Below are 18,612 nucleotides of genomic sequence, written 5' to 3'. Positions count from 1 at the left end.
GGGCCCCGCCCACAGCGCCCCCTGCCGGCCCCGCCCCCGCCCGCAGCGCCCCCTGCCGGCCTCGCCCACAGCGCCCCCTGCCGGCCCCGCCCCCGCTGGCAGCGCCCCCTGCCGGCCCCGCCCCCAGCGCCGCGCCGGCCCCGGCCCCGCCCACAGCGCCCCCTGCCGGCCCCGCCCCCGCCCGCAGCGCCCCCTGCCGGCCTCGCCCACAGCGCCCCCTGCCGGGCCCGCCCCCAGCGCCGCGCCGGCCCCGCCCCCAGCGCCCCCTGCCGGGCCCGCCCCCAGCGCCGCGCCGGCCCCGCCCCTGCCCGCAGCGCCCCCTGCCGCCCCCGCCCACAGCGCCGCGCCGGCCCCGCCCCCGCTGGCAGCGCCCCCTGCCGGCCCCGCCCCCGCCCGCAGCGCCCCCTGCCGGCCCCGCCCCCAGCGCCGCGCCGGCCCCGCCCGCAGCGCCCCCTGCCGGCCCCGCCCCCGCCCGCAGCGCCCCCTGCCGGCCCCGCCCCCAGCGCCGCGCCGGCCCCGCCCCCGCTGGCAGCGCCCCCTGCCGGCCCCGCCCACAGTGCCGGTCCGGCCCCGCCCCCGCCCGCAGCGCCCCCTGCCGGCCCCGCCCCCGCCCGCAGCACCCCCTGCCGGCCCCGCCCACAGCGCCCCCTGCCGGCCCCGCCTCCGCTCGCAGCGCCCCCTGCCGGCCCCGCCTCCGCTCGCAGCGCCCCCTGTCGGCCCCGCCCCTGCTCGCAGCGCCCCCTGCCGGCCCCGCCCACAGCGCCCCCTGCCGGCCCCGGCCCCGCCCCCGCCGGCAGCGCCCCCTGCCGGCCCCGCCCGCAGCGCCGCGCCGGCCCCGCCCCCAGCGCCCCCTGCCGGCCCCGCCCCCGCCCACAGCGCCACCTGCCGGCCCCGCCCACAGTGCCGGTCCTGCCCCGCCCCCGCTCGCAGCGCCCCCTGCCGCCCCCGCCCGGCCCCGCCCCCGAACGCAGCACCCCGCGCACAGCGCCGGTCAGGCCCCGCCCGCAGCACCCCCCTGCCTGCCCCGCCCCCGCTCCCAGCGCCCCCTACCGGCCCCGCCCCCCCTCGGCCCCCACCCTATCTGCCCGCCCCCTGGCGGCAAGCCCCGCCCACAGCCCCCCCACCGGCGGGAGGGCCCCGGCTGCCATGGCCGGACACGTGGGGCAGGACTCCCCCGTCCCCCCCCCCGCTTGACCAGCCGGGGCAGCGCCGAGGACACCTGTGGGTCTTTATTGAGCCGGAACAGGCGCCGCAGGCCCGGCAGCTGGACAGACTGTAACGGGGGCACGGTCACCCCTCCGGCACAGCGACACCGAGGCACGGCGCGGGGACGGGCCGTTCCCAAGGGCACATCGCAAGCGGGGGCCAGACCTCCGGAGCCCTGGCTCCCTGGTCTAATCACCGGGCCTCACGCTTCCTACAGAAAGAAGCAGCAAACGTCTGCACATTGTGCACAGCCCCTCAGGGACCGGCACGGGCAGAGGGCGAGAGGGTTCGAGTGGGGGGTCAGGTGGGAAGCAGATCCTTCGGGGCTCCCACGCGCCGGCTCTCGCTGAGCCCAGATGAGATGTGTTTGGCGTGCAAATCCCGCTGTCCATCCCCAGACACAGCCTCACATCCAGCCAGCCATCCCCACCCTCACCCGTCCCCATATGTCCATCCCCAGATACAGCCCTCTATCTATCCATCCCTATGTGCTTCCTCTGTCCAGCTCAGGTTTAGAGCTGCTGCCTGGCACCGCAAGCCAGGAGCACCTTCCGTGTACAGCAGTCTGACGACAGCCTTCGTGGCAGTGGACTTTATGGAGTCTTTGGCTCTCCCCCCATCTCGGGTCATCCTGGGGAAGCACTGCTTGAGGAAGGGGATTGTGGAGGGGTAGAAAGGGTTGCCTGGCTGGTGTGAATGTCATTCTGGCTACAGGAGAAGAATCCACTGCCAGCCACACAAATCCTGCCCCAAAGATATGCAACCCCAGCTGGGATCTTCCTGCTTCCAGCATCTGCCCCAGGGATCGATTCAGCTGCCAGGGCTGAGCCGGTGACGCTGCTCACGATGCGAGAGGTAGACTAGATTCTGGGCATCTTTTCATGGTGTCTATGTCACGTGGTCCTAGAGGGCACAAGGCTTAACTGAAGCTCATTCTCCTCCCAATGAAGATGTATAATCGCACCCCGGTAATGGCCCCTCTGGCAGACGCCTCGTTCTGGGGGTGACTCCAAGCCCAAGGAAGACTAAGGAAAGGGCCGGGGCTGGGACCAGGGGGTCGCTAGCTGGAGCATCTGGGGCCAGCCTCCAGCCGGGCCGTCACTGCAAGGACTTGAATGTGCTGAAGCTGTTGGTTCCCAGAGCGGAAGCAGAGCTGAGTCTTTTCCTGGAGCCTGGGGAGATGCAGGCATCTTGGCTGCCTGTGGCTTCCAGGTCCATTTTCTTGCCAAATGCAAGGTGGGGGGCGAGACAGGGAGAGAGGATAAAGTAAGGATCTATGGGGGGGCTCAACTTGGGGGGGGAAATGAGGGAGCAACCATTAACCCTTTGCAAACTACACCCTCCGGGTGACACGGCTGCATCATACCACTGCAATGCAAGCTCAGCCCCTGACTAGGGGGCTGTCTGGCAGCTGCTGGCCTGGGAAATACTTGCCCATGGGCCCAGCAGCCGCACCCAGCTTGAGAACAGCCATGGCAGCTCACGCCCTCTCCGCAAAGCCCTCGGGCGATGACTTACCTCCGAGACGGTGAACAGGCAGTTATCGAACGATATGTCTGCAAAAGGAGAGAGGAGTGAGGTTACTGGGGCCAGGTCTCCCAGACCTGCAGCCCCTCTCTCCCCAAAGGGATCACTTTGCCGACTGCCAATGTCAACTGCCTCTGGGGTGGAGCATGGCAACTATTTCCCAGTGCACAGCAATGCCCCCCACCAGGACAGGACAGGAACTGCCAGAAAATGCTGCTGAGGCTTGGAGAGATTGACTTACTTCATCTGCAAGTCAGTGAACCCAGCAGCCTATGCTGCCAGGCCCCAGTGACTGAACCAGCAGACCACAAGCTTCGCAGAGCCTTGAGCGGAATCCAGGAGTCCTGGCTCCCGGGCCTTCCACCTCCATACACACGTCACCCGCAGCCTCCTTCTGGCAGCTGTCAAGGCTGTCTCGGGTCGCCCTGACCTCACAAGCACTTGGTATTTGACTCTAACACAGACCTGTTGTGGGAAAGTTCGTTTCTGTCCAGCACGATTCCCGATCCCTGCAAAACAGACATAGTGAGATCCATAACTAATGAGGATGCTTTGCCCTGCTCCAGCCTCTCCCAGCCTCAGGAGACATTTTCAAAACCTTCCAAGTGACTTAGGACCCCAAATCAAATTTTCAAAAGGGATCTGGGCACTTTGGCACCTAAATCCCATTGAAAGCCAATGAGAATTATGCTCCTTAATGATTTTTGAAAGTGTGGAGAGTTTCTCCTTAGGCCACATGAGCCACTGTCACCAAGTTACATTAGATTTCCTGAGCGTCTCTCACCTTTTCAGCTGTTGTCTTCTGGCGTTAACTGGTAAAAAGAAAACAGATGTTATGGTGTCATAAAAGCAATGCTAGGGGTAAGATTAGATAGATAGATAGATAGATAGATAGATAGGTGTGTGACGGGTTGGGTCACAGAAAACCCCTTGGGACTGCCACCTGATGTACTGACTCTACCTCTGAGCCCGTTTTCCCTGCCAGGTTGGGACTCCAGTACCCTGCCTTGTTGAGCCAGACATGCCAGCCTGCTGCAACCCAGATCCAGGTCTGAACCACGTCCCCCCAAAACTGCTGACTTAACTGAAAACAGCTCAGCAAGTGCTCCTGTCTCCAGCACCCAGACACCCAGCTCCCAATCCCAAATAAATCCGTTTTACTCTGTATACAGGGTAAACTCATAAACTGTTCACCCTCTATTACACTGATAGAGAGATGTGCACAGCTGTTTGCTCCCCTAGGAATTAATTACTTACTCTGGGTCAATTAATAAGCAAAAAGTGATTTTATTAAGTATAAAAAGTATAAAGTATAAAAGTATAAGTATAAAATTACCAAGCAAAATAAAACAAAACACCCAAGTCTAAGCCTAATACGGTAGAACACTGAATACAGGGAAATCTCACCCTCAGAGATGTTCCAAGAAGCTTCTTTCACAAACTAGACACGTTCCTAGTCTGGGCCCGATCCTTTCCCCTGGTCCAGGCCTTGTTCCAGCTCAGGTGGTAGCTAGGGGATTCCTCATGACTGCAGCCCCCTTTGTTCTGTTCCACCCCCTTTTATAGCTTTGGCACAAGGTGGGAATCTTTTGTGTCTCTGGGCCCCACCCTTCCTCCTACATGGAAAAGCCCCAGGTTTAAGATGGATTCCAGTACCAGGTGACATGGTCACATGTCCTGGGAGACCCCAAGCTGGGCCTGACTCACAGGAAGGCTTGCAAGAAAACAGACCTATCCACAGTCAATTGTCCTGATTAATGGGAGCCATCAAGCTTCCAAACCACCATTAATGGCCCCCACTTTGCATAATCACAATAGGACCTGAGAGTTATATTTCATATTTCTAGTTTCAGATACAAGAATGATACATACATACAAATAGGATGATCACACACAGTTGATTATAAGCTTTGTAATGTTTCAGAGTAGCAGCCCTGTTAGTCTGTATCTTTGTAATGATACTTTACAAGAGACCTTTCGCATGAAGCATATGCCAGTTACATTATATATTTTCATAAAATCATATGGAGTGCAACGTCACAGGGTGTATGGGGATAGATAGATAGATAGATAGATAGATAGATAGATTAGATAGATAGATGGATGAGCTGTGTGGATGGGGATGGATAGATAGATAGATAGAGGGGGTTGATGGGGGTAGATAGAGAGAGAGGGGTGGTGGTGGATGGGGATAGATAGATAGATAGATAGATAGATAGATAGATAGATAGATAGATGGGGGTGTGGATGGGGATGGATAGATAGATAGAGGGGGTGGATGGGGATGGATAGATAGATAGATAGAGGGGGTGTGTGGATGGGGATGGATAGATTGATAGATAGAGGGGGTGGATGGGGAGTGAGAGAGAGAGAGAGAGGAGAGAGAGCTGCTCAGCTCCCATGTCTCCAGTTGAGATGAATGGGAGTGGTGGGTTCTCAGTAATTCTGTGTATCAGGCTAGTGGGGATCTAGTTGTCTCGTGGACCCTTTGGAAAATTACTGTCATCAATAACTTGGCCAGGACACACCCAGTGGCAGAGCCAGGATCAGGACCCAGGAGGAGTCCTGAGTCCCAGTCCCCCGCGGTATAACTACACCTTGCCACACCAGCCGAGCTACAGGCGGCCTCTACAGCTGATCACAGGCAGCCCAGGACCCAGTTTCTGCATTCCTCGTACCTCGCCTGACTGCCACGACTGCTACTACTAGGCTCACGGTCAGAAGCAAAGCTCCAGCCATGCTGAGGGTCACAGGGAGCAGCCACGGAGAACCTGGACAATGCAGAGAAACAGCTGGCATTACCTGGCCCTATTCAGATACCAAAGGGACCCCACACAACCCTCCCCACTCCCAGCACCAGACTGTATCCGCAACTGGGCAGCTTTGGAACAGGGTGAGCACCCCCCATTCTCCGTCATAGCCATGGCCTTCCCCGTGGGTCTCCCCACAACCCCCACTTGGGACACTAGTCTTGTTTCCCAAGCCCTGGCAGATTCCCTGCCTCCCTCTGTCCTTATCCTTACCTTGTGGAGCAGCCGTGGAAGCTGCGGGAGGGGCACTCGGAGTTGCTGGGGAAGGGAATGTTGACAGATTTTCAATGGAAAAGAAAGGAAGAGACAGTTTGAAAAGTTGCTTTATTCACACTGGTTTGCAGAGTCAAGATCAGGCCCCAGGAGTCCTGGCAACCCACACCCTGCTCTGAAGACTAGACCCCACTCTCTCCTCCAGCCAGGATGGGACCCAGGGGTCCTGACACACAGCCCTCCTGTTCGACCCACGAGGCCCCACTCCCACCCAGTACTGGGAAGGAAACTCAGGAGTCCTGTCTCAGCCTCATGCACTACCTAAACCAAAATATCTCCCAGAACCAGGATCAGAGCCTAGAAGTCTGACACCCAAGCCACCCTTGGTACCTTTCACCATGCATCTCCCTGCTCTCACCACCAGGAAGGCACCTGCCACACAAACTCTTCAGCTCAGCCTCGGCCAGCAGCTTTGAGTTGGACTAGCTGGCTTGGTGCACCTACCTTTTGCCCCAGCAGAGTAGGATTGGAAGAGCACTGGAGGGATGAGAGGCATCAACAGAGCTGCGGGAGGTCGAGAGCCCAGGGCTGGGCTAGCTGGGGCCCGCGGCTCAGGACAGAGGGGCACCAGCAGAGCTCGGTGGGTAGGGGAGTTGGGGGGAACTGCACTACACTTGCCCACACTTCCCCGCTCTCGCCTCAGCTCAGCCAGTTTCCCTCGGATCTAAAAGCCCTTTACCTGACACTGCGACCTCCACCACATTGCTGAACTCTGACATCTGCCTGGCACTCCCATTGTAGCTGCGGTACCGGCACCGGTACTGCCCGGCGTCCTTCCCGGTGACGTTCCACAGGATGAAGGTGACGCGATGCTGGGCCTCCGAGGCAAACAGTGTCTGTACGGGCTGAACCAGATCCGTCTTCAGCAACCAGAACTCGCTGTCCACGTAGGCTCTCGGCGCGATGCAGACGAGCTGGGTGGAGTCTCCTCGGGCAGGGGGCTCGGAAGACATGTCCAGGTAAAGAAGTGGGGCGGGAGTTAGGCTGGGACCTGCCAACGAGCCTGGAATAGCCAGGGGAAGATGGAGTGAAGTGATGACACAAGGTGCCCATAGACTGGCAGCTTCCTGCACACCACAGGACAGGCTCCTGCCCTGCCCACTGGGGACAGCATGGACTGTGCAATGCCAGCTTCTGCCCTGCCTGCCCCTGGGGACACAGGGAAGCACAGCAGCACGAGCTTCAGGAAACACCCAAGAGTTGACCCACAGCTCTCTGAAAGAGGCCTCAGAGGGCACGGCCACACTGCAGTAAAACCCCTGTGGTGCTGGGCCAGCTAGTTCGGGCTCGCTGGTGCTGGCCTGCAGGGGCAACAGTCGCAGTGTAGACATTTGGGCTGGGGCTTGAGTCCTCCAAAGTTTATGCCAGGGGCAAATTTGACCCAAAGGCTCAAATGGGTGTCAACGTAACTCTGCTGCATTGACCGCTCCCTCCATTTTCCTGCTGAAATCCCTTCTGGAGATAAAGCCCAGCCCCCATGCCCTACAGTTGCCAAATCATTGTGCAATTTCTATGGTCACTTACTCCCCTCACCTCCCATCTATAACTGGCCTCAGATATGTGATACAGCATGAGCTTCTTCAGGTCCCTCGTCCTGGAGGAACACTCAGAGGGAAAGCTTCAAATACAGTTTGAACAGAGGGGAAGAAAACATACCAGCTAAGAGAAAAAGAATCCTCAGGCTCATCTTTCCGCTGAGCGTCCTGGATCTTTGGTGACTAGACAGTAGGAGCCCAACATGCATGGAAGGTTCCTAGTCAGAAGCACGCGAAAAGGAGAAGGAAGTTTTGCCCAAGATGGAATTTCACCATCTCGGAAGGAAATTACAGAATGTCCCTGAACGTAAAAGGGCTTTTCTTCCTTTTCCTATGGCAAATTTAAAGCCTCACATTAAAGTCAAAGGGCTGAGACCAACATTGACCTCATCCATGGTGTAAATTACATGCCAGGTTCTGGGCACAATTCTCTTCTCACACTAATCTGACAGTGGTGTGATTCCACTGACTTCAACAGAGTTACTGAGAGCCAAGGCCAGTGATCTCAATTGTATAAGTGTAAATTCAATGGAGTTACTCCAGATTTACAGCAAGAGTTGACTAAGATCTATCTCAGGCCCTAAATCTTGTGACGGTTTCCTGGGATCTTACCGTACATCAATGGACTGCAGCTAAGAACCGTTTATATTTCTCTAAATCTCCAAATACAGTGAAACTCCGCTATAATGCGATGTTTGGGGTCCAAAAACTTCAATCGCACTAAATGCAGGGTCGCGGTATAGCGGGGTTTGTCAGTGGTCCCCAACGCGGTGCATTGATGTGCACTGCCTAGCGCATCTAGTGCCCAGCAGGGGAGAGGAGCTGCAGCTCCCCGCCTGCCGGGGATAGAGAACTCTGGGGCTGCGGACGCCGATTCTCTCTGTCCCCAGCAGGCGGGGAGCCACAGCTCCTCTTGAAGCCAGAGAGAAGCCGCGTCCCTGCGCCTGCCGGGGACAGAGAGCACTGGCGCCCGCAGCCCAGGAGTTCTCTGTCCCCGGCAGGTGCGGGGCTGCAGCTTCTCTCCCCTGCCATGGTGTTGGGGACCATTGGTACAGTACCATACTGTATTATACCTTAAAGGGGAGCCAACCTGTGATCGCATTATATGCAATTTCGCGTTATGGCGGGGCGCGTTATTGCGAGGTTTGACTGTACTTTACAAGTTATATGGGAATCACTTCCCCCATTACTGAAGTGGGACACAGCACTGCTTGCACAACATTTTGACAGGAAATGATGAATAACCTCATGACTAGCTGAAAGGGAAGATGCCCCAGTTGAAAGTTAGTAGTGGAGACAAGAAGAACGAAGAAGCACAGGTAGAAATGCAGTCGCTGAATATCAGAGGTGCAATGATGCACATGTATCTGTACCTGCACGTGGTCTTGTGCGTGCATGTGTGTTATGAATTCTCCCTCTGCACCCAACCCAGGGGGGTGTGTCTCTTAGAGTTCTCAGCCCGAGAGCTTTGCTCTTTAGTTTAAATTGCAGAAACTCACAAAGTTCCGTTCAATCCCTGGTATGTTGGCCATCCCATGTAAATTTATGTGTTCAAGTGTTGTTTGCATGAGTGCTGTCTGTGCATGGGCAGACAGCATGTGTACACACAAGCGGTGTGTGGAGCACGTGTCCATCCCAGCCCCCTACTAAGCAGACATCAGCCTTGCTTGTGCCTGTGGCAGTTCATTCGTGGTTTCCAACCAGCCTTATTCTGTGGACAATCTCTCACTGCCACACTCCCACGAAGCCACATTATTGTGACTGAAAGTTCATCTGCATCCCTGGGATACCGGCAGCTGCTTCTTGTTCATTGCAGCAGCAAGATGGACTCTGTCCCATCCGCCTCCTTCCAATTCCGTCGCACAGTGAGAGGGCAGCAGGGCTGATAGAAAACTACCACTTCCTCCCCGTGCCTAGCAAGGTCCTTATCCGGCCCCACTCCTTATGGCTTCTGAACCCCATGAACATATTCATCTTCCCAGCAGCCCTGTGAGGCAGGGACGGCTCATTCTCTGATGAAGTGATTCACACAAGGGAGTCTGTGGCAGAGCGGAGCATTGAAACCAAAATCTCCTGGGTCCCAGCCCAGTGTCTTAACCCGCAAGCCAAGCCGCCCTTCCTGGCTGAGCCCATGCTCCGAGGGGGGCGTGATGGGGGAAGCTCTGCTCCCTGGGTGTGCCCCACCCGCACAGGGGCAGGCAATGGCCAGCCGCCATGGCCCCAGCGCACTCCCAGCCCAGCCTGGGCACCCGCCCTGCTGCCCTGCCCCTGAGCATTGACCACTTGGCCAGGTGCATTGTGGGACTGTGGCTCCCTCTGCAGCATCATCAGAGACTGGCCACTGCAGGAGCCGTGGGGCAGCCCAAACCAGATGGACCAATGGGCTGGGATGCTGGGCTGGACCAATGGCCTGTTCTGATACTGCATGGTGTTCAGGCTGGCTGGACCAATGAGCTAATCCGATACTGAAGAACGTGAGACAGGGCTGGGCCAATCGCTCCTCCGAGCCACAAAGACCCCCGAAGGCCGGCTTGACCGCCTTTAGGTGACTACACAACTGCCTGACAGAGCCGCCTGCGCCTGTTCGCTCAGCTCTTTCCTTAGGGTCAGCCGCGGGGCCCTTGGCCAGGGGCAGGCTTCTGCCGCGTGGGAGCTGCGGCGCCCGTTTGCCCCCGGATCAGGCTTTTAGCGCAGCCACCTCCGCCCCAGTCCGCCGCCGGCGGGGGCCCTCCCCGCCCCCCGAACGTCACGCGCGGCCGGGGCGGCCAATCAGCGCGCTCGGGGCGGGGCTCCGCCCCCTCCGCGCAGGTCCCCGGATGATGGTGGCCGCCTGGCGCGCGCTGTGGCGGCTGCTGCTGCTGCTGGCGCCCTGGGGCGGCTCGCGCGCCGCGCTGGCCCCGCCCCCGGCCCCGGCCCCGCCCCCGGACGCCGAGTTCACGTTCCTGCTGCCGGCCGGGCGGCGCGAGTGCTTCTACCAGGGCGCGCCGGGCGGCGGCTCCATGGAGGCCGAGTACCAGGTGCGGGGGGGCGGGGCGGGGCGGGGCGGGGCGGGCTGGGGGGGTCATGTGGGCTCTTGAGGGGGCGGGGCTGGGGAGGGGGGATGCTGGGGGGCCTGGGGGTGGGAAGGGGGATGCTGGGGCGGGGCGGTTGGCTGAGGAGGGCAGGGAAAAGGGGAGGGGGATGTGGGCGGGGGAGGGGGGATGCTGGGCTGGGGGGGATGTTTTGGGCTGTTGGGGGGTTGGCTGGGGGATGGGGAGGGCAGGGAAAAGGGGAGGGGGATGTGGGCGGGGGAGGGGGGATGCTGGGGGGCCTGGGAGTGGGAAGGGGGGTCGATAGGGGGCTGGGGAGGGGGATGCTGGGGCGGGGCGGTTGGCTGGGAGGGCAGGGAAAAGGGGAGGGGATGTGGGCGGGGGAGGGGGGATGCTGGGCTGGGGGGGATGTTTTGGGCTGTTGGGGGTTGATGGTGGACTGGGGGGAGGAGAATGGGGGTATGTCAATGGGGAGGAGGGCAGGGGGTATTGGGGGGGTGGGGTGCGGTTGGGGGGTAAGAGGAAGGGAGCTAGGACCAGGGAGTCTCAGTGTTATTAGGGGGGAACAGGCCTGGTGAGGGGGTGGGGCAGGGCTGGGCTAGGGCTGTGTCAGTGGATTGGGGTCTGGGGCCGCAGGGGGCCGGGGTAGGGGGAGGTGAAGAAGCAGAGGACCAGGCTGGGTCTTGGGTGGGGGATCGCCACCGTGGTGGGGATGAGCCGGTCGCCAGAACTGAGCCCCAAGTGGGCCCTAGGCTGTGCTGGGGCCTGTTCACTGCGGGGCAGCGTGACCCTGTCACTCACTTCTGCGATTGTGCCCTACAGGTTATTGGTGGTGCGGGCCTGGACATCGACTTTTCCCTGGAGAGCCCCTCGGGCGTGCTGCTGATCAACGAGTACCGAAAATCGGACGGGGTGCACACGTGAGTGTTGCTGGCTCTGGCTCTTACAACCCCCAGGCACCTCCAGACTCCTCTGCCAGCCCGGTCATGGGGGGTCACACGGCTCTTAGCCCGTGTAAGCTGAGTTCATTGCACACACCAGGGGCTCCTCGCTTTTCCCCATTGTCCTCCTCATGCTCCCTGCATGCTGTCCTCCTGTCCCCCTCTCTTTCAGGGTCTCCCCCAGCTAGGGGTTCTTTGGGTTTCCTATGTCCCCAATCCTCCTCCCTGTGCCAGGTGTTCTCTGTGATCCCATTTCCCAGGGGTTCTGTGGACCTCATTATTTCCCCCAGTCCAGAGTCCCCCATTCTCCCTCAGCCGCCGTGGTTTCACTGCCCTTGGTGGCATAACTGTGCAGTTGTACTTGTTTTCCATCTGAGCTACATGCCCCAGGGACTGCTTGTTTGCCTTGGCCCCTTGAGCAGTGAGCACGGGACTGGCTCATCTTCACGGTTTTTACCTCTTTCCCCAGCATTGAGCCCACAGAAGCAGGCGACTACAAACTCTGCTTTGACAACTCCTTCAGCACTATCTCGGAGAAGCTGGTTTTCTTCGAGCTCATCTTCGACAGCCCCCAGGAGGACGAGGATGGGGATAACTGGGCTGAGGTGGTGGAACCGGAGGAGATGCTGGATATGAAGATAGAAGATATTAAGGTGGGTGATAGGTGGGGGGCATTGGGGAATGCAGTGCAGAGCCTTTTGCTAGTAGGGCTTTGATGGTTGGAACCACTGGGTGATGTCTGTGTCTCGTGTGGTGCTGGAAGGCAGGCTGTATCTTCCTGATCCCTTCTGGCCTTGAAATCTGTGAAGACCATCTCAGGAGATAGCTGATCTGTCCCTGTGATCTGAGGTGGTGGGGTGTCCAGTGGCTCGGAGTCGGAATTCTTACAGGCCTTGGGCCCCAGCGAACTGACCTCTTGGGGAGGTATTTGTTAGCTGCACTCCAGCATCATCAGCACTTCCCACACCCATGCGCAGTAGGTGATATCCCCCTCCCCACCTGGTCCCCTTTCTGTCTTCCAGGAATCCATTGAGACCATGAAGAACCGTTTGGAGCGCAGCATCCAGATGCAGACACTGCTGCGAGCCTTCGAAGCCAGAGACCGCAACCTGCAGGAGAGCAACATGAGCCGTGTCAACTTCTGGTCAGCTGTTAACCTGGGGGTGCTGGTGGTGGTGGCCTTCCTCCAGGTCTACATGCTGAAGAGCCTCTTCGAAGACAAGAGGCAGGTCCGAACGTAGCGGGAAAGGGAGAGAAACGGACTCCGTCTCTCCTGCGGGGGGCAGGTACAGAGCTGGACTGGTCCTGGGGCTGGTGAATTCAAAGCCAAACACCCCAGCGTCTGATAGATCAACTGTGTATCGTTCTTTCAAATCGCTGCAGCTTCTCTTCTGGGCATCCTTTAGCGGGATTAAATGGGCCTGCTTTGTACCAGAGTTCCCATTAGGGGCACTGGAGCCAGAGGGCATGGGGCGGGTCGGGGGTGGATCACAGAGGTTTGACCGATGGGATGGGCTGTATGGGTTAAAATTGCTTCTCTGTGGACTTGAACCCCTTGGCTGGGGGGAAGGGGGTTCTACAGCCACCAGCCTGTGCCAAAATACACATCCCTGAGGATAGGAGGAAGGAACAGAGCAAAGCAGGGCATGGGGGATGGCAGCTGGGAGGACCAGCAGGTGGTCTCGGTACCAAGTCCCATCAGTAAAACAAGGTCTGACCTAGCAGCCTCTGGTTCTGACCATCGCCAATTGCAGGTGGGCAGGATCCCCTGGCCTGCAACCAACTTTCTCCTTGTTCTGCTTCTCTCCTCTGTTGTGCATTTGTGTCAAAGGAGAAACCTGCTTTGTGCCTTAACAGCAGCTCTTGGCCTGCTTGGGCCTCGGCCACGGCCTGGCTGTGTCCTGCTGCCTCTTCAGTGCCTTGTTTCCGCTGTCTTGTAGTAGAGAAGATGGGGAATGTCCCCCCATGTCCCCCTGTGCCGCAGTGAATTGGCTCCAGTTGGCCTCCATACGGACCCCTGGAGGAAGAGCAACCTCGTCGCTGTTTACTGCTGCAGTGCGGCTGTGGCGGGAGAGCCTTGGCTTTGGGTCCAGCCGTGTGGCTTGGTTTTGCTTAGTGCTCTGTGTGTAATTTGCCCCCGTTTCCATGGCATCCCCTTTGCTCCGGATAGCAATGGAAGCCACTGTTCTTGACAGTCACTTCCTTTGCTGCCCTGTCCCAATTAGCACCTCTTGCTTCAGGTCTCCTGGATCAGATCACAGGCCAGTTTCCTTCAGATCATGGAAGAAAAACCCAGTTCTGCTCAGTGGATTCTTCCCCTTGTGCGATTTCCCTGCCTCTGGTGCCTTTTCTCACTGTCCCGTTTTGCCTCTGGTTTGAGATCTTAGCTTCACTGGCCCCTTGAACAGCAGGACGATGGATCAGACCGTGGCAGTGACTGGGCACCTTGGCAGTGGGGAAGGTGTGTGCCTCCTGCTGCGCGTAGGAGGGAGATGGGCTTGGTCCTCGGGATTGGAGCTGAGCAGGAGTTGCCATTGCTTTAGACCCCAGTTCTGCCAATACCCTGCTGCCCCTTTCCTGGGCTGAGCTGGTGTCTCTTCAGTTCTGGACTCAGATCAGACTTTTTTGGGGGGAGGGGGGTGCTCGAGGCAGCAGCAGGAGTGTGGGGAATTGCTTCCAGTCAACAGGACAAGCTGTAGATAGTGACTCCTGAGGGCACTGGGGGGGTTTGCGAGAGTCCATATCAGTGGGTAGTTCCGGGCTGATGGACTCTGGAGCGCTTTGTGGTTGAGAGCCAGAGATGCAGGGTCATTAAGGATTCACTGTATTTGCTGGTCTGTGGGCAAGGATCTGCACTGCCAGCCATCGCTGCCAATAGCCCCATTCTCTGCCGTAGCAAAGGGGTAGGGGTGAGAGGGCTGGGGAGAGCAGGCCCTGCCGGGAAAGGACATGTTAGTGGGATCTGCCTAGGACAGCCAGGTTCCCCAGGCAGCTGATCCGACCCCTCTCCTCAAGACTGACTGAGGAGGGGCTGCTACCACCTGATAAGGCCAGTGGTGTTGCTTTACCACGGTATGTGCCAAAGTGCCACCCTCACCCTGGCTGGGAAAATAGCCCTGATCTCCCCATCACCACCTGTTGTGTGCCAGCCAAGGTGCCTTAAAGACAGCTCTGGAGAGACTCTATGACAGGGCCTGCTTTGCCCCGTCACAGGCAGGCGTTCTGATCCACTCCGTGCACCATTATGTCTAGGGGGCCTGGGCGGTGGGTGTTTCCAGAGTCTCCTGTAGACACAGACCTGGCTTGGTATTTTTTTTAACTTGCTGCACACAGCACAAGTGGCTGATCTCACCAAGACTCTGGAGAGAAGCATATGAATGGCAGCCTGGAACCTGCCACGGGCTAACGACTTCTGTTCTGTGTCTTTTGTGCCCCATCTCTGCACTTTGACCAGGGCTGACTCCAGCTTTGAGCAGCGAAACTGAGACTGATTAAACTTGACGCTTGGGACCCTTTTCCTCTGACTTCCCCTGCCGGTATTGTGACAACCCAGTGAAGCTCTGAGCCAACTCTTGCGCTGGGATTGTTTGCTGCCTAGTGGAGCCGCAGCCTGGCTAGTCAGGAACAAATGACATGTATGTAGGTGGGGCGCTGATTTTGATGGTTTTTTTTTAAATTACCAAAGGGCGGTGGAGCCATTCTCTCTAGCAAATACATATTGCTGAGCCTTTTACAAAGGAATCTAGTATTTATTCTTGACGTTAAGAAGGAAAGGACATTAAATGAAGTTGTTTACAATGTGTCATTGTGACTCTGTATTGGGCCTGTGCTCCTTCCCCTGCTGCTGCTTATTGTAGGGTGAGTTCTAACATCTGAGACAACCAAACTCCCATCATCTGTAGCCTAAAGTGCACGTAGAACCATGCAGTGTACATGATCCATCTTTCCACGGGAAACCTGCCTTCAGTGGCTGAATTGTTACTGGGCAGGGAAGTGCGCATCTCAGCGGGAGCTGAGTGCTACAGCACCACGTGTTCTAGCAGGACTGAGAATTCGGGGCCTCTTAGAGATCACTGCATTCCCCAAGGTCAGAACCGTCTGACTCTCACTGGATGAGCGGGTTTGTAACTTTCTGTGCACTGTCCCGGAGACGGAAATAATCTGAATTCCTGCTTATTATGTAGCAGGGACCTGACTCTCCTCCAGCAGAACCTTTAGGCTGGGGAGAGCAGAAGACTTGTTCTCGAGGTGCTAAGACAGCAGTTCTCCGGTTTATTCCTGATAGCAGGTCACAAGTCTGCCGTAATAACCGGGGAGGGCTGGAGCACGCTTTGTGTGGAGAGCTCTCTTAAGTTTTGACTCCTTGCTTCGTTAGACACAAATGGCAAATTGGTGAGAGCCCCTTTGCTGCTCCTGCTGCTCCCTGTAGCAGCCTGTGTCCCCGGCCCTGCCGACCAGCTCGCTTTCTGCTGTCCCAGGCCAGCATTCGGCTGCTTTCTCTGGGCTTTGTCCTGCCCCAGGGGGAGCAGAAACAGCCTCTGATTGGGCCTGCCATGGCTCCTTGGGCACATATGGTACAAAAGCAGCCGCTAGGTGGGGCCTGATGGCGAATGCACGCATGAGCAAGTTCTGCTGAAGAAAGAGCTGGTAACGGTGAGTGAAAGGGCCTGTGCATTTGTCAGCTTGGCTTCTACCTTCCCACCCTCTGCAGCCGTGGCAAGGACATGGTATGCCCTGCTGCCCGTCAAAACCAAATAGCCTGTAGCAAAGGTGCCACAAGGATCAGCTTTCTTCTGACTAATTCCCAGGCTCAAGGGGCTGGTTTTCATAGACACTGAGCACCCGTCCCTCTTAGCGGTGATTGCTCAGTCATTCTGCAAACGCAGCACTTAGACCTACAGAACACTCAGAGGTGGGTCTGTCTCAAGGTGAATCCAAAGTTGTTCTAGAAAGGGTGAGATCTGAGCATTAAAGCTTAAGTCCCTGAGCCCAGCCCTTCCTGGGGTGGTGGCAGGAGGGTCAGCTGTGGGGCGGGCCCCCTGAAGGGGGGGTCTCTGCAGCATAGGAAGAGCAGCTCTCAGACCCCAGCTCACGCCTCCGCTGTGTGGTCAGCAGCAGCTGGGAGCAAAACCATGAATGGATGAGGCAGAGACCAACTCTGGTTGCATCTGTGCGATTTACTCCTGTGCCAGGGAGGGTTTGCTCCCCTGGCTGCCGCAGGCCTGGCAACAGTGGTTAAGGCTGCCCAGTGAGGAAGGGGAGGGGACACTGCTAACTCAGGGATCAGAGCTGGCCCTTAAACCCCTTCCCTTCCCTTCCCTAGGTTGGGGGCCCCCTACAGCCTCCCACCTCTTCAGCCCTGGCCGGGGCTGTGCCTGCTCTGCAATGGGGCAGGGCTCTGCCCTGGTCCATTCACTACATCACATTGTAGGAGCTGTATTTCCCCATCTGACACACCAGGCACCCATTCCCCCCCCACCATTCATAATCCCTCCTCCCTCTTTCTCTACACAGCAGATGCCAGGGACTCCACGTCCCTCCTGTCCCCCATTTCCTTCTCCAGTTTCCACTACGATCCAGAGGGTTCTGACCAGCACAGTCTAGAACATGCCCCTGAAATGTTGCAATTGACAGGCTGCGACACTTATTGTGTTACAGACCGAACAGCGATGGGGGCTTAGACATCACTGCTCTTGGCCAATCTGGGCCAGGCTCTGCAATGCCCTGCTGGTCTGTTTAGTCACTTTTCTGAACAACATCACAGCTGGGAGCTGCTCCCCCTGGGACCAGCTCCAGGGTGAGTGAAAGCAAGGCAGGGGACCAGCCTGCCTTCCCCAGGGGGCAGCGTGTAGGAATGAGGCTATGCTGCTCCACTGGTGATTTCTGGTAGCACCCCAAGCACTGTACAGGGCCATGCACCTAGTCCAGTCTTTGTTAATGACATTCATGAAACACTGGTCCTGTGATCCAGGATTTTTTATTGGGGGAGGGGGAAGAATTATTATACAGAGGGGGTCATGCTGTCCTCTTTTCACACATCGTGTACAGAGGGCACCATGGAGCAACTGGCCTGGCCTCATCCTTAAGGCTGTGCCCAGTCGGATAGGCAGTGGGCTGGAGGGGAGATGGATGGCTCCATGCAGGTACCAACAGCAGGGTAGAGCAAGGCAGAGCAGTGACCCCGTACTGCAGGGTGATTCTGGAACTCGTGGCTGCACCAGGTAGTTTGAGTCTGCTACCGCCCTTGAGCCAGCAGAGGTGTGTCCTGTAACTCATGGGAGGGTGTGGATTGAGTTCACACTGCTGGCCCAGTGTGACAAACAGAACTGAGTAAAGGGTGGGTGAGGGGCTGGCCCCTTGCTCTGATGTTCACTGAAGGTCTGGGGTTGCTTCTGCCCCAAAGGATGGGCGTGAGGATAACTTCATAACCACCTAATGGCACCAATCTGTCCACTGCCTTGCCCAGAGCACTTCGGAAGCGCTGCCTGCCTGGGAGGCCGTGTTAAACGGCTGGATTAAGGCAGTATTTGCTCCTGCTCGTGAATGCTGAGGCCCCTGCTCCAGGAAAATGAAAGCAATGGTGCCCTGCTGCCAGGAGTTATTGCAGGTCCTATCCCAGTCCTGGGCTCAGAGTAGCTCTTCCTAAGAAGATCCGTCCTCTCCTTTGTTCCAAAGCTTTGGGCAGGGACCGTTGACATCACGGGCCACAGGGCCCACCTCCGCTGAACCTCTGGGCTCTTGGTTTAGACTCTGCACCCCCAGGCAAATGCCTTGAAGCTTTGCTTTGTCACCAGAGCAGCGGAGGCTGGTTTTTAAATGGCAGTGCAGACTGGAGAAGAAATGAAAGGCTGGGCCGTGCCCCCTCCTGCAGCTCCTCCATCAGGCCTCCCGCAGGGGCATGTTCTACACTTTGGCATCCACTGACTGAAGGTCTACAAGACTAGCTCCCTGGCTGTGTTTAACCAACAACCTCGTTGGCCCGGAGTCCCACCGGGCCATTGCTGAGGTATTTAATAGCCACCAGGCTGAAAGGTTCTGCAGCTGGGGCGAGGTTGGAATTTCCTGAGATGAAAGAGCTGAGGGGCAGGGAGGTTCCGAAGCCCAATCACCTAAATGCAGTGGAAAGGACTGAACTGGGTGAATGCTGCCTTCCTTTAGCCCTGCTCCAGTGCTAGACTAATCCGCAGGGAGCTGCATGTGGGTGTGCGACTAGGAATCCTGTTTCCCACTGTTCAGCTGTCTGTCTCTGCTGCTTCCTGCCCAGTTTCTGTTCACAGGGAGGGAGGAAATG

The 18,612-nt window shown here is 57.9% G+C and overlaps 2 protein-coding genes across 3 annotated transcripts; one reads left to right on the top strand and one right to left on the bottom strand.

The window, feature by feature from the left end:
- Nucleotides 1-1,383: 1,383 nt before the first annotated feature.
- On the bottom strand, nucleotides 1,384-8,148 carry C16H19orf38 (chromosome 16 C19orf38 homolog). Of its 2 annotated transcripts, none has more exons than XM_050926041.1 (8): nucleotides 7,473-8,148; nucleotides 6,496-6,819; nucleotides 5,757-5,801; nucleotides 5,412-5,504; nucleotides 3,518-3,545; nucleotides 3,199-3,242; nucleotides 2,725-2,762; nucleotides 1,384-2,427 (listed from the first exon to the last, which is right to left on the bottom strand). In XM_050926041.1, the coding sequence occupies exons 1-8, from the start codon at nucleotides 7,558-7,560 to the stop codon at nucleotides 2,305-2,307; spliced, it is 783 nt and encodes a 260-aa protein (XP_050781998.1). In that variant the 5' UTR covers nucleotides 7,561-8,148; the 3' UTR covers nucleotides 1,384-2,304. The 2 variants fall into 2 exon arrangements, with proteins under 2 accessions (XP_050781998.1, XP_050781999.1); XM_050926042.1 differs by having other exon boundaries at nucleotides 1,384-2,109.
- A 2,017-nt stretch (nucleotides 8,149-10,165) lies between these two features.
- Nucleotides 10,166-15,119, top strand: TMED1 (transmembrane p24 trafficking protein 1). The gene is made up of 4 exons (XM_050926043.1): nucleotides 10,166-10,368; nucleotides 11,203-11,300; nucleotides 11,791-11,974; nucleotides 12,344-15,119. The coding sequence occupies exons 1-4, from the start codon at nucleotides 10,168-10,170 to the stop codon at nucleotides 12,560-12,562; spliced, it is 702 nt and encodes a 233-aa protein (XP_050782000.1). The 5' UTR covers nucleotides 10,166-10,167; the 3' UTR covers nucleotides 12,563-15,119.
- The last annotated feature ends 3,493 nt before the right edge of the window (nucleotides 15,120-18,612 follow it).

This window comes from Gopherus flavomarginatus, chromosome 16 (assembly GCF_025201925.1).
Source record: "Gopherus flavomarginatus isolate rGopFla2 chromosome 16, rGopFla2.mat.asm, whole genome shotgun sequence".
Classification (NCBI taxonomy): domain Eukaryota; kingdom Metazoa; phylum Chordata; order Testudines; family Testudinidae; genus Gopherus; species Gopherus flavomarginatus.
This window is presented reverse-complemented; position numbering and strand designations above follow the sequence as displayed.

Excerpts from the sequence above, each read along its gene's own strand:
- C16H19orf38 (XM_050926041.1), bottom strand. The coding sequence starts at position 7,560 with ATGCATGTTGGGCTCCTACTGTCTAGTCACCAAAGATCCAGGACGCTC. Across the intron at positions 6,820-7,472 it reads GATTCTTTTTCTCTTAGCTG|GCTCGTTGGCAGGTCCCAGC; the intron begins GTATGTTTTCTT and ends TGGCTATTCCAG. Across the intron at positions 5,505-5,756 it reads TTCCACGGCTGCTCCACAAG|GTTCTCCGTGGCTGCTCCCT; the intron begins GTAAGGATAAGG and ends TGCATTGTCCAG.
- TMED1 (XM_050926043.1), top strand. The coding sequence starts at position 10,168 with ATGATGGTGGCCGCCTGGCGCGCGCTGTGGCGGCTGCTGCTGCTGCTG. Across the intron at positions 10,369-11,202 it reads CCATGGAGGCCGAGTACCAG|GTTATTGGTGGTGCGGGCCT; the intron begins GTGCGGGGGGGC and ends TGTGCCCTACAG. Across the intron at positions 11,301-11,790 it reads AAATCGGACGGGGTGCACAC|CATTGAGCCCACAGAAGCAG; the intron begins GTGAGTGTTGCT and ends CTCTTTCCCCAG.